Below are 12,653 nucleotides of genomic sequence, written 5' to 3'. Positions count from 1 at the left end.
GCTGGAAGCAACCATAACTGACGTAGATTTACAGAAAATTACTGCCGTTTGGCAAAAAAATAATTTTACGTACTTATTCCTAACTCTTTAAGTTACATTATTATAATCATGTTTATATGAATTATCCCCTGAATTTATTCTCTCAAATGGCCTGGGTATGCGGAGCATTCGCAGCTGGGCAGCCAGCACCCGGGGAGCAGTTGGGGGTTCGGTGCCTTGCTCAAGGGCATCTCAGTCATGATATTGAAGGTGGGAGAGAGCGCTGTACATTCACTCCCCCCACCTACAATTCCTGCCAGTACGAGACTCGAACCCGCAACCTTTGGGTTACGAGTCCGACTCTCTAACCATTAGGCCACAACTTCCCACCGGTGTGTATTACAGGTGTGTAACATCAGGCAGGGCTGTTTGTCTTCTGATGGGACTGGCAGATCTCTCTCCAGATTACAAACATCCTGAGGGAGAGAAACCACTGTGCTATCAGGACCACTCGTGTTGTTCACTAATTCATTTTCTTTGTACCAAGTTTCGGAAACATGGAAGTAGCCAAATGTCACTGTAACCCGCACAAGGTTACTGGAGTGCAACTCTCTACTATGCCTGTGGGTGGCGCGTACACCCCAGGGAATTTACTATTAAAAAAAAAAAAACACACCTGCACTCAGGAAGCCGGCTTAGGTAGGCAGGGAATGTAAATAACTGCCATTCATTTTGTATAATACATTTTTCAAATTTACCTGTTTTGTGTTGTCTGTTCTTTGCTGACCTTTTACTATTTCAGGCTCCGTAGTCGTACCTAGAGGTTCTGATATTAGCCCAGCTTTAATTCCTTACTACTTAAATTAGTTATCAGTTACACTAACCTGAGACCCGGGTTACATCACCATGCTCAACTCTCACAACCCACATCACAGTCTTCTCTAGTTATAGCCTATAGTTTATAGTTTTGTCCAGGTTTTATGATCATGACACCATCTTTTTCACTTTGTAGCACTGGTTTCTGTGATTCAAATTTCATCAGTTGCAGCACTTTCATGAATGTTGGCTTTGTGAAGTTTTTCTGGAAGCAGGATCTTCCAGGTGAATATTGAGGTTTGCTGTCACTTTTGCTGCAGTAGTTCTGTGTTGTTTGGACACAGTCCTTCTTAGTGTTTAATGTCCCTATCATTCACTCTCATGTTTTCACCCACTATTTTTCTTCATGAAGTCTAGCCAAGCTTTGTGTACACAGTCAAAATTGTAGCCTACAAAATTTACATTAACCCCTATAATAATGGTTAACATTACTTTGTCCAAGCCCTGTAACAATGTGTATTATTTTGCTTGATGAGGTCACAATAACAAGTCACAAGTCATCTGTGCTGTTGTTCCTGACAAGTGTTTTAATGTGATTCACTTATTGGGCATTTGTTCACTGTGTTGTCCATGTCAATACCATTGGTAGCTGATGTCCTTTGAAATTACAACCGCAATCAAACAAGCTCAGTTTATCATCACAGATTAATAAAAACATTTTTAGATTTTTTTTTATTTTAGACAGTTTTAGATTTTAATAACTGGTGCTTCAGCTCAAAACAAACAAATACATTTGACAAATTTCACATGAGACAAGATTTTTCTGTAGAGTCAGAATATGTTTAATAAAAATAATTAAACCTCAATTTCTTCTATAGAACTTCATAGAAAGTAATTCAATAAATTACAAACTTTTTAAGACATGTATCCTGCACTACAAGAAGCATTAATTGACTACACAGGCCACAACTTGCAAGTATTGCAGCTGTCCAAAAACACATTTTAGCAACAAAAAAAAAAAGGGGAGGGGAGGGGCTTTACTTCCAAAATATTGAAAATATGAAACAAAATAAGCCATGAAAACAAATGAGTCTGTCAATTCAATCATTCACATAATTGAAAACAAAGGTTTATTTGCAGTAGTGTATTTCTATTTAATTTGCTGTTGCATGATGGTTGTCATTGTCTTTGTGCCACAACGGCAAATCTTGCCCTGATTCTGGTCAGTAGTCCAGCGGTTCATAATGCAACATGAAATACAACCAAAATATTGAATTAATGTACATATGATAAAAAAAGAAAGAAAATCGACATAGATGTCCGATTCTTAGTCAAACCTGCAATTCTTCTCAGAACATCATTCAGTTAAATGAGATGCTAACGCTGTCAAAAAAAGAGGATCTATATAAGTTTCATGTGCGGTTTTGGGAAGAAGTGGAAAGCAGCAATACCTGTACACAGTTTCAAAGTGCGTGGCTCAGCACGAACTAACTGGAAAGAGGGAGATCTGATGCCACAGTGGAGAGGAGACGGCATTCAGAACATCTAATGAGGCAAAATTACACTCCGAGAGATAAGAAAGAGGGCATCTGTGTGAAAACATGAATGAAATCAAACATGCTTGGAAAGACCATTAATTTTGTTCACTAGTGAGACAGGCAAAGAGAGTTGCATTGTGCAGTGCATCCCGAAGAAATTTGCATCACAAATGGAAAACTTCAGTAGCCGAACCTGAATATGAACTAACGTGACGCAGCAGAGACTCGCATGAATCAAATGAGCCTAACAGTCTAGAACAAGCACATCAGCACATGTAACAGAAATCAAATCACATACACGTCCTGATTCAAAACGCCAATGAGGTTCATCGTGTTGGCCAAGGTGCTGGATTGTGACGTATTATGAGGGACAGACACTGAAGTATGGCATAAGGACACTTCTAGATCAGTCATTTACACCTAACAGCAGCGAGGCGACTACGTGGATCTGCAAAATTACAGATGTATTTTGTCAGACTAAAGGAACGTGTGATTTTTGACCTTTATAACATTTAACAACACTACTATCAATTCTGAGGACTTCATGCGCACTGATCAAGTAACTGAAATGCTACTGCAAATGCTTGAATTCCTCTCAATTTTACCAACTAATATGACAATACTGTAGCAGTCTGTGGAAAAGAGAGGCTATACGCACTGCTGTTTGTCACAAGGGGGTTTATACGTGAGGCCAACAGGACCTTGGACACATAGATTTTCATGCAAATTGAGGCAACAGTGTTCATATGCACAGAACATCACTCACACACACAGCGCTGTCTGAACGCTAAAGGAAACATGAATATATGGATGTGAAAGAAGTGGTCTGAAAAAGAACCCACAGTTATGTTTGCCGGAAACATATGCACGCACACTGATTTCAGGCATTGTAAGGAATGTGTTCCTAAAAGAACGTCTGGATCACTGTAAACGTCACTGTACAGCAAGATGGATCGCCTGCACCCATGTACAAAACTCAAATCTTTGGGTAAAATAGCTGTATGAAGAGATTTTAAAAGAAAGAAATGGAAAGGAAAGAAAGGAATAAAATAATAGAAACAGTAAAGAAAGAACAGACCTTGGGCAGGATGCAGTGTGTCTGGGACAGTAAACAGATGCACAAATCCCAAGAGAAGTGAATGAAAAAGAACTTGTGTGATGGATAAATGAATCAATGAAAGAACGAACGAACGCAGGGTCTCTACAGCTTCAGTGACATTCATAAGCTGCCTGTGTGTTATTGCTGTGGATCTGTAGGTATGCTCTGTGAAGTCTATGTGTTCAGGATCCTGCTCAAGTATTTACAAATTAAACCCAAACAGTCGATGTGTTCTTTCTCCCAAAACAAAATATATTAATTATACAGCTCTGCAATGAGCAACAGCATCCTCATTTCTTTAATAAAATTAAATCCTGACGTAGCTATAACGATAATGCCTTTTAGTTTTTTTGCAATTTTACATCATGGTGTAATACAATTTCACAAAGTTGTTTTTTTTTTTTCACATGCAAAACGTCTCTTCGAAACGACATTGTACCTAAACAAACACTGAAATCTCATTTCTGTTTCTCTAGGATCTCCGTTTTCTGTTTGTTTTTTTTTTCATCTTCATTACACAACACATTATTTATTATATTTACATGGAAACAAAAACATGTAGTAAATGCAAGATAACTCCTATATGTGTTTATATGTATACATTTCTAAGAGATGTATATAAATATATAATATTTATTTATACATGTATAAAGACTCAGTCTTCGTCGCTGGAATCGGAATCCTCGGATGACGAGGAGGAGCTGTCGGACCCGGAGGAGGATGACTCCGCCTTGGCCGAGCCCTCTGGACCACTGGCATCCTTCTTTTCGTCTGGCTCCTCCCCATCATCGCTGTCTCTGCCCTCTGAGTGGCCGGGCAGCTGGGCCATGGCTTCAGAGGCAGCAGTTTGCAGCGGTGGGGTTGGCTGAGTGTTTGCAGCTTGCGGCTGATTGGCCACAGGCAGGTTAAGGCCTGGAGTAAGAAGCATCCCTGGGTAGAACATACTAGAGAGGAGAAGGGGGTTGAGGGCCAGTGGGTGGCCTGAAGCAGAAGCACTTGTTTGATTTGAGTTGGCGGCCGTCGATGTGGTGGCTTTGGAGCTTTGACCCTCTGTCCTTTCCGCTTTGCCATTCGGACTCAAAGTCTCAGCCGGCCCTTTGGGTGTGGCGGACTCTCCACCGCTCTTCTTTTTCCCGTCCTTGTCACTCATCAAAGCCACACCTGCCGCTTCCTGTTTTCCAAGGATACCACTCATTCCGAGGAGGTTCGGCAGCCCGGTCATTCCAGACAGCATCATCGGAAACATGGCGGCCATGTTGGTGGGGTCGTGAGGCAGTCCCATGAGGCCAGTGGTGAGTTGGAGAGACTGGAGGCTCTGGAGGTTGTGCTGAAGAGCTTGAAGACTAGGCAGGTCCAGCCCGGCGAGGAGGCCGTTTGTTAGGAGTGGGTTGAGCCCCAGGGCGGAGTTGGCACTGGCCACAGTGGCTGCTTTAGCCAAAGCATTTTTGGGACGTCGACCTCGTCGGCTCACTTCTTCAGGAATGATGGGGCCGGTCAGGATGCGGTCAAACATACTTTCAGGAAGGTAACCCTGGAAACACAAATTCATCTGTTATGTAAGTAGGAAAAAAAATCCATAAAGTTTTAGTTAATATATGGAGTTTAATGGTTTCCTTAAGGTTTTTGTAAAATTATAATCATATTTTAGGGCTGTCATCATTGTCATTACACAATTATTGTGGCCAAATTGTAAACAACTTATATATTAATTTTCTTATATTTTATATTTTATATAAATATATTTAATATATAAACATAACATATTTATTCTTAAATATATACATGCATGTGTTTGCATTTAAATATACATAATAAATATACACAGTAGTGTTGTCAAAAGACCCGGTATTTCGGTACCAAGTCGGTACTAAAAAAATTTAATACAAACACTTGATCATTCATGTTTGTTCATTGTGCATTAAATAATTTTAACAGATTGAACTTTGAAATTAACCCTAAGAAGAATAATTGCCATATAACTATTGTTTATTGTTAGGTCATGTTATCTAACAAATAAAATCTTATTGTAAAGTGTTTTTAATACTACAGTTTCCATCTATTTTTTCCTTTTACAGCTGCAGCCTGAGGAAGATCCTGAAACACACCAGCAAACCCTAAAACAGACAAGTTTACAGATGTTTTTCAGCGGCAGCAGAACTATGACTAAACTTTTGGGTGAAACTTGTTTACTTTTTTCATACTTTTATTACTTGTGGAAAACTTGAAACAATTTTAAATAAGTATAAAGAATGGCATTGGTTTTGTACATTAAATTTTTGTTTAACGTTATTAATAAAAATGTTGTTCAATTAGCATGTTTTTGTGTTTTGCTTTGGTACCAAAATTGGTACCGAGAACCGTGGATTTTCACTGGTATCGGTACCGAATACTGAAATTTTGGTACCGTGACAACACTAATACACAGTATACACACATATATTATGTAAACAAAATATTTTATTTTGGATGCGATTAATCGCAATTAATCGTTTGACAGCACTAATATATATATATTGCTATCAGCCAAATTCATTTAGCGTTTTCTCATTTTTTTGGCCACTGAAAAACTCAAAATATGAGTGTATGAAGGTGGACAGAGAGGTTGTAACCATAACTGTACAAAAAAAACTTAGTGTTGATCGGCACTTCCTGCAGACTGGGGTGACTAACACCACAAATTTTTTATGAAATCCAAAAAACTCCCACACTGACAAGCTTACTTTATGGTTGTGGGTAGAATGTCTCCTTCAACGTGATTTAGTGTGTCAACAGTAGCCACACACTGTGTAGTTGTCTTCTTTCTGACAGGTGGTAGCCAGCATTACCCGGTGCTGGATTATTTACAATATTATCATATGTGTAGTACTAACACAATATTATTTATTTTTTTAAATACTATGGTTATTGTCATACCAGTATATTGTGACACTTCTAATTTCTGTTATTGCGCTGTATTTGGAATGGAAAATGTTTCTCTTTTTACTCACAGACTGTTTAACAACGTCAGCCCACTCTGGTGGGACCCCATACTCTGGATTCTCCTGCAGGAACCGGCTTAAATCTTTCAGAGGAGGAGCAAATGCACCACCAATCTGGAACAAAGAAATATAAAACAAGAATTACAAACACCAAAAAAATCTGTCCACAAAATCTATAGCCATCACATACTTACCTTGCGAGCATTTCGCCTGTTGATGATCTGTACTCGCTCTTCTCCAGTCAGGCTGTTGATGTCAATTTTGTTGGGGTTTCTGCAGCGATGTCTCTTCTGTTTTGGTCTGCCATCTTGAAACTGTGGCTTGTTTGCACTCTGCAAAAAAGTTATGATCAGAAACTTATTTTTACAAACAGCCATCTGAAAGGATAACTTGTTTTTTTTTTTAATGGTATTTACAGGAATAAAAGCTCCAACATCTGCCACGAAGCCTGGGTGTTCTTTTAGCCACTGATCAAGATCTTTCCGTTTTGGAGCATCTTCTCCAGCTAGTCGCGTCCCATCTTTGAGGCTAATGACGGGAACGCGACTATCTGTATCAAGGGTGCTGAGCCCCTGAGGTGTGCTCAGTCCAGGGGCAGCGGATGTACTGGCAACACTGCCACTCCAGCCAGCAGGAGCCTGCAAATGTAGGTCATGCGTTTGCCTTATTGATACTGAAGTGTGCCACTTTCTAGATTTCTAAATATAAAATGAAAAAGTAAAAAAAAAAAAAAAAGGTCATAAGTGAGTCAAACCTGCTCTGGCATCACAGGAGGCCTGTTTCTGTTCATGAACAGCAGGTCCATCCCCTCCACATTCTTCCGTCGTCCTCTCTTCTTCTTCATTACGGGCTGTCCATCTATAACTCCATTCAGTTGCATTTGCTCTGGCAGTACTGCAGTAACACAAAGAACATGCACTTTTAGTGTCATCCAGCACTGCACGTTGTATACAGTGTGGTGTGGTTAGTGGGTAAAGCAGGTATTTGGTTAAGTATGGTTGTACATTACCTTGTGGATAGCTGTTCTGTGTTTTGGTGTAATCTGCTAGGCTGGTCTCAGACGCGTTCTGTAATTCGTGTAGCCGGGCTAAATACTGCTGCTGGGCAAGAGGTCCCTCCTCGCCCTCCAGGGGGCGCTTCAGAGGCAAACCTTGCTTCTGGAAGGTCAGTTTAAGGCTGCCCTCCTGCTGCAGGTCAAAGGCCAAAGGTCAGAGGTTAAGGACACATTGCTAACAGGGCAGGTTTTACAGATAAAAACACCCATATGAGGTTCTTAAATGACAACAGGTTTTACACAGAGAGGCAGTTTTATACAAATAGTCTCTAGTGGGTTGAGGTAACACAGGAACACAGTAAAGTCAAAGGGCTTAAAGGTAATGTGTGTAATCTTTTAGGTGCACAAATACTTTTTCTATTCTCAGTTTAATTTCCAAAAAATACAATCAAATAAATTAAGTAAACCATTCATAGGTTGATTCTCACAAGTTGGTTTTATCAAAACATTGCTGTCTGTTTGAGCATCCTGACCAGTCTGATATTAGCAACATTATCACAGCTAATAAGAAATATTTCAGCCAGAACTATCTGTTCATTAAAAACAGAAATGTATACAAGTCTCTTATGCTCACCAGCCCTGAATTTATTTAATAAAAAAATAGTAAAACAATATAGTAAAACATATTTTTTGAAACAAAGTACTAATTAATATAATAAAAATAATAAAGTATAATAATACAATGAATATGATAAAATTATTATTACACACTTCACCTTTAAAGCAAGGACAGAGCACAGAGGCTAAGACATGGGTTAATGTTGCAACTTCAGTGTAGCAGATTTGATTCGATCCCAGCAACAGTCACAGGAATATACCGTTGGTCTCCAGACAGATATAGAAAGCAAAAACTCTGAGAATGTAAACTAAAAATGAAACTAAAGCTGCAGAATCAAATGAAAGGAAGAAAGAAAGAAAGTAACAAACAAACAAATACTGGAGGAAAAGGGGGAAGACCAAACAATAAAAACAAACAAAACATGCCAAGTACTACAATGACACTGCAGATCGGCATTTGTGGGGGAGAACGTAAAATAACATACGTCATTGATTTTGACTGAGAACTCCTTTTCTCTGTCTGCAACATGCTTCTTCACCTTTGAACCCTGAGGGGAGGCTGAAGGGTCTTCTGTGAGCGTGGATGTGTTGTCCAGGAGTTTGGTGGTGTAGAAAGAAGTCACTGCATTGCCTTCGTATGCACGACGAACCCCTGGCCATTTCCCTTTCAACACTGCCTGACATATACTGTCCAAACGGTTTATCATTACACGGTCCTGCAATGTGTGGAGAAAAGTAATGTAAGGACATTACAACTAAGTACTGTACTTTAAGGTGGTACATGATTGTGGTGGGGTAGAGAATAACCATGTTCCAAAGCAGAATATTGTTTCTGTATGTTTATAACTTTTTAATAAATGAAATGATACCGTTCTTACAGCGACAGAGCCACAACTAGATACAACTAAGATAAAACATTGACAGAGCAAGACCAGAAAAGAGGAATTGGCACAAGATGTTGGCCTGGACTGCTCACCTTTGGCCAGTAGGAGGCAGCAAGCATATAACCTCCCTGGAAAGGGTGGGGAGGGTTAGAGATACCGTTGGTCACATGACTGTCCTGCATGTCATCTTGTGTAGTGTTGAGTGAGGCAACGCTGTCTTCGTCAAAGCCTTTAACACCAGGCACTGTTGACGCTACCGGAATACAGACAGACCCATCAATGCCATACTGATCAAGCACACTTTAAACAAGCAAAACTCAAACTTCAAAACTCTGCAATTTTTTGTATGTACAGAATATCCAGACAACCTACTACATTTGTGAAAATGTACTCAACGCTCAACCTGACATAGCAGGCAGTGTCCAGTATATATGATGTACACTGCAGTATGCACTACACAAGTCTTTCCCATTTTAACCCACACTGAAGATATACATATTGAATGAAGCATTTCTCTCTCTTAAAATAGTCTCTGGGCATGCTTTAAAACTCGTGACTCTCAGAACTGATTAATGCATTATTAGTGAGTGAACTGAATGGACACCTGAATGTTGTTACTGGGACTGCATTCTACCCAAAGAAAACCGCTTAAAATCACTTTTGCACTGGCACACACATGCACTCGTTAAAAAAAACCTTATACACTATTCACCATACACTATCGTTCAAAAGTTTGGGATTGGTAAGATTTTGAATATTTTTGAAAGAAGTGCTCACCAAGGTTGCGTTTATTGGATTACAAATACAGTAAAAACAGCATTACAATTCAAAATAACCATTTTCTATTTGAATATTTTTTTAAATTGTTATTTATTCCTGTGATGGTAAAACTACATTTTCAGCAGCTATTGCTCCAGTCTTCAGTGTCACATGATCCTTCAGTAATCATTCTAATATTCTGATTTGATGCTCAAGAAACATTTCTTATCACTATTATCTACAGTTATTTTCTACAGTTACTCTAGAAAGTCTACAACGTACTATTTAAGTTAATCAGATAACTACTTACCGTTCTTTGGTACCTCCTCACTGTCACTGTCTTCTGAAGATGTGGATGATGATGAAGACGAAGAGCCTGAAGAACAGGAGGAAGACGAAGACGAGGAGCTTGATCCAGACCGTGACGAAGACGAGGATGAGGAAGAAGATCTTGATGAAGAACTCGACGAAGAGCTGGATGAGGAGCCGTCTGAGTCTGCTCCCGACCCCCTCCTGGCCTCTTTGCGGCTCCGCTTACTCAGTTTCTTCTGTTTTCGAGTTACTGAGTTTGGAGTGAGCGGTTTTGTTCTGGCTGCCACCATCCGGCTCTCGTTCTCTCCCGTTTTGTGGATGTCATCTTTCTCATCCACTCCTGAAGGTGTTGGTGGTCTGATAGAGGGTGTCTCCATCTTGGGATCTTGCTCTCCACTCTCTTCCTCTCCCTCTGACAGTGGCTCCTCCTTTAGTTCAGTTTGGTTTGGGAGTGGTGAAGTAGAAGCCTCTTTAGCCTGAATGTGCTGGAGGGGGGTTGGGATGTGACATTGTCCCAGTGAAGGTGTCTGATTCTGGACTTGGACTTGTGCTGCAGTTCCCTTGTTCTGGCTGTAGTTCCTCTGTGCCGCCATAAAGCAGAGATCCGGGTCACGGAGGATATGGTAATCTGTTCGGCTGACTCCGTGTTTGGCTGCCCCAAGAAGAAGATCCCGATCATGGGATCCTGTTTCCCACCACACTGGAAGATCCGGTCCTGGCTGGCACAGTGCGAGACGCTCATAAAGCTGCGGGTGACGCAACACCTGTTCTCTTATCTTCCGCAGCAACTCCACTCTGTATAAGGTACGGGAGGCACGCTCCTCTGTGATAGGTTGTATAGCAAGAGAGGAATCCACCATATCTGAGGAGTAGACAAAAACTGATGATGAAAAAGTACATCAGACTTGCTTAAAAACTAAGCTTAGTATGTGTGCATGTTTAGATGTTTGTGGCACTGACCTCCCTCTATAGCGAGTAGGCGGCAGACTCTCCTGCACATGGCAATAAAGGCACACAGGTACTTGTGTAGACTCTCGTCAGTTTTCTTGTGCAGTCGAGCCATGGCTCTGAACTTGGTCCAGTCAAAACGGCCCAAATCTGGATCAAACACTACCCCAAATGTTGAAACCACTCGATAGAAATCCGCCTCCTCTCTACGCGTCCACCTATTGAAAAATTATCAATTCATAAAAAGTTACTGGCTCACACAAAGAACTTCAGGTTTAGATATGCCTCCTTTTCACCTTAAATGCAAGTCATGGATATTTCCATGAATATGAAATGTATTTCCGATATTTCTGTTCATTAACTCTGTTAAATAGCTGATCATGTGGGAAGCTGCCCATTTTATGAAAAATCAAACAGCTTTTTATAGGTCACATGATCTCATGTGGGAAACATCATTTTAAACAGATTTTTCAAGCATTATTCAGCAGAAAAACATACTTGTGCATTCTTAAGTCGAATTAAAGCTGGAATACACTACATGACTTTTAAAATCTGAAGAGATTTTCAAACACTAGGAATCCTACACTTGCAGACTTTATAAATGGTTACAGAGAAAAACTGGGCATCAAACTAAACAACTAAGGATCACACACTACCATGCTTTCAAGCTTTTCCAAGCACAACAAACTCACACATAAACATGCACCTCATTGCTAGGAGACACATGAAATGAAAACAATGTATTCTAAAATTGGATAAAAATATCAAACATGTCTGATATCCTCCGACTGGATGGAATCATAGTCTAAAGCCTAAAAAAAAAAGAGAAACTATAACCATCATACGCTACGTGATTTTCTGTGAAATCTGTCAACTCCAGCTGCCAAAAATCTGCAGACTGGCTCAGACTTCAGGCAACTAGCGTTGACTCCTCCACACTTCATGTTAGAGGGAAAAAACTCTGTGCAAAAAGTAGTGTATTCCAGCCTTTACAGCTGATGTTAACTAAAATCTCTCACCGCTGTTGTCTTTCAATTTTAGCAGCAATTTTGGGACCGAGTGTGTCGCTGAGCATGGGGGGCAGAGGGTAGAGGGCAGGGGTCATGGTCTGCTGTGTCTGGTGGATCTGAAGTATCTGTCTGCTCTTGGTGAAGCGCTGAGATGCGGTGATCAGACGCCGCAGTCGGGCCGTCAGCGCAGAGGTTGAGGGCCAGTACATCCCTGAGCCAGCACCCAGAGTCCCACCGCCACCATCTAATACAGAACCTCCTTCTGCACAAACACACTGCTAATAACTAACAATGTCTTAATATGAACTCAAAACAAATTAGGGGTTTATTTATAAAAGGGAATGAGAATCACTATAACACTAAAGTTTGTCAATACCTCCGCCTGTATCAGTGATGACCAGGTCTCCTGGGGAGGAAGCATCATCCTAAGATGCACGTAAGAGCACATGTTAAATCATAGTTCAACACTATAACACACACACAAAACACAAAGAATGCCCTTTAAAATTCTTGAATTTTAACTAAATTTGAATCGAGGTAGCACACAGATTTAGAAATAAAAAGGATAAAATAAATGAAAATAAATTCATATAACTGTTGTCAATGTTATGAATGAAAAACAGTTTATAACAGTATGTTTTAGTATGAATTATTGTGTATGTCGCCATACACACAACATAATACTTCCAGAAACAGTCTATGTATGTATATATATATA

At 40.1% G+C, this 12,653-nt stretch overlaps 1 protein-coding gene across 5 annotated transcripts in view; it reads right to left on the bottom strand.

Annotated features, from left to right (window-relative positions):
* Window positions 1-1,841: 1,841 nt before the first annotated feature.
* Window positions 1,842-12,653, bottom strand: part of chd9 (chromodomain helicase DNA binding protein 9) — a 92,158-nt gene continuing 81,346 nt past the window's right edge. For 3 of the 5 annotated variants that reach the window (XM_016445129.1, XM_016445131.1, XM_016445134.1), the window contains 12 exons: window positions 12,312-12,360; window positions 11,945-12,197; window positions 10,938-11,143; window positions 9,976-10,839; window positions 8,999-9,159; window positions 8,508-8,738; window positions 7,420-7,597; window positions 7,165-7,304; window positions 6,827-7,048; window positions 6,605-6,742; window positions 6,420-6,524; window positions 1,842-4,963 (listed from right to left, as the gene is read on the bottom strand). In XM_016445129.1, the coding sequence (XP_016300615.1) occupies window positions 4,088-4,963; window positions 6,420-6,524; window positions 6,605-6,742; window positions 6,827-7,048; window positions 7,165-7,304; window positions 7,420-7,597; window positions 8,508-8,738; window positions 8,999-9,159; window positions 9,976-10,839; window positions 10,938-11,143; window positions 11,945-12,197; window positions 12,312-12,360 (3,423 nt within the window). In that variant the 3' untranslated portion in view covers window positions 1,842-4,087. The remainder of the gene's footprint in view (window positions 4,964-6,419; window positions 6,525-6,604; window positions 6,743-6,826; window positions 7,049-7,164; window positions 7,305-7,419; window positions 7,598-8,507; window positions 8,739-8,998; window positions 9,160-9,975; window positions 10,840-10,937; window positions 11,144-11,944; window positions 12,198-12,311; window positions 12,361-12,653) is intronic. The other 2 variants (XM_016445132.1, XM_016445133.1) reach the window with 2 other exon arrangements.

The sequence above is a fragment of the Sinocyclocheilus anshuiensis genome, unplaced genomic scaffold, assembly GCF_001515605.1.
Source record: "Sinocyclocheilus anshuiensis isolate Anshui unplaced genomic scaffold, SAMN03320099.WGS_v1.1 scaffold944, whole genome shotgun sequence".
Classification (NCBI taxonomy): domain Eukaryota; kingdom Metazoa; phylum Chordata; class Actinopteri; order Cypriniformes; family Cyprinidae; genus Sinocyclocheilus; species Sinocyclocheilus anshuiensis.
This window is presented reverse-complemented; position numbering and strand designations above follow the sequence as displayed.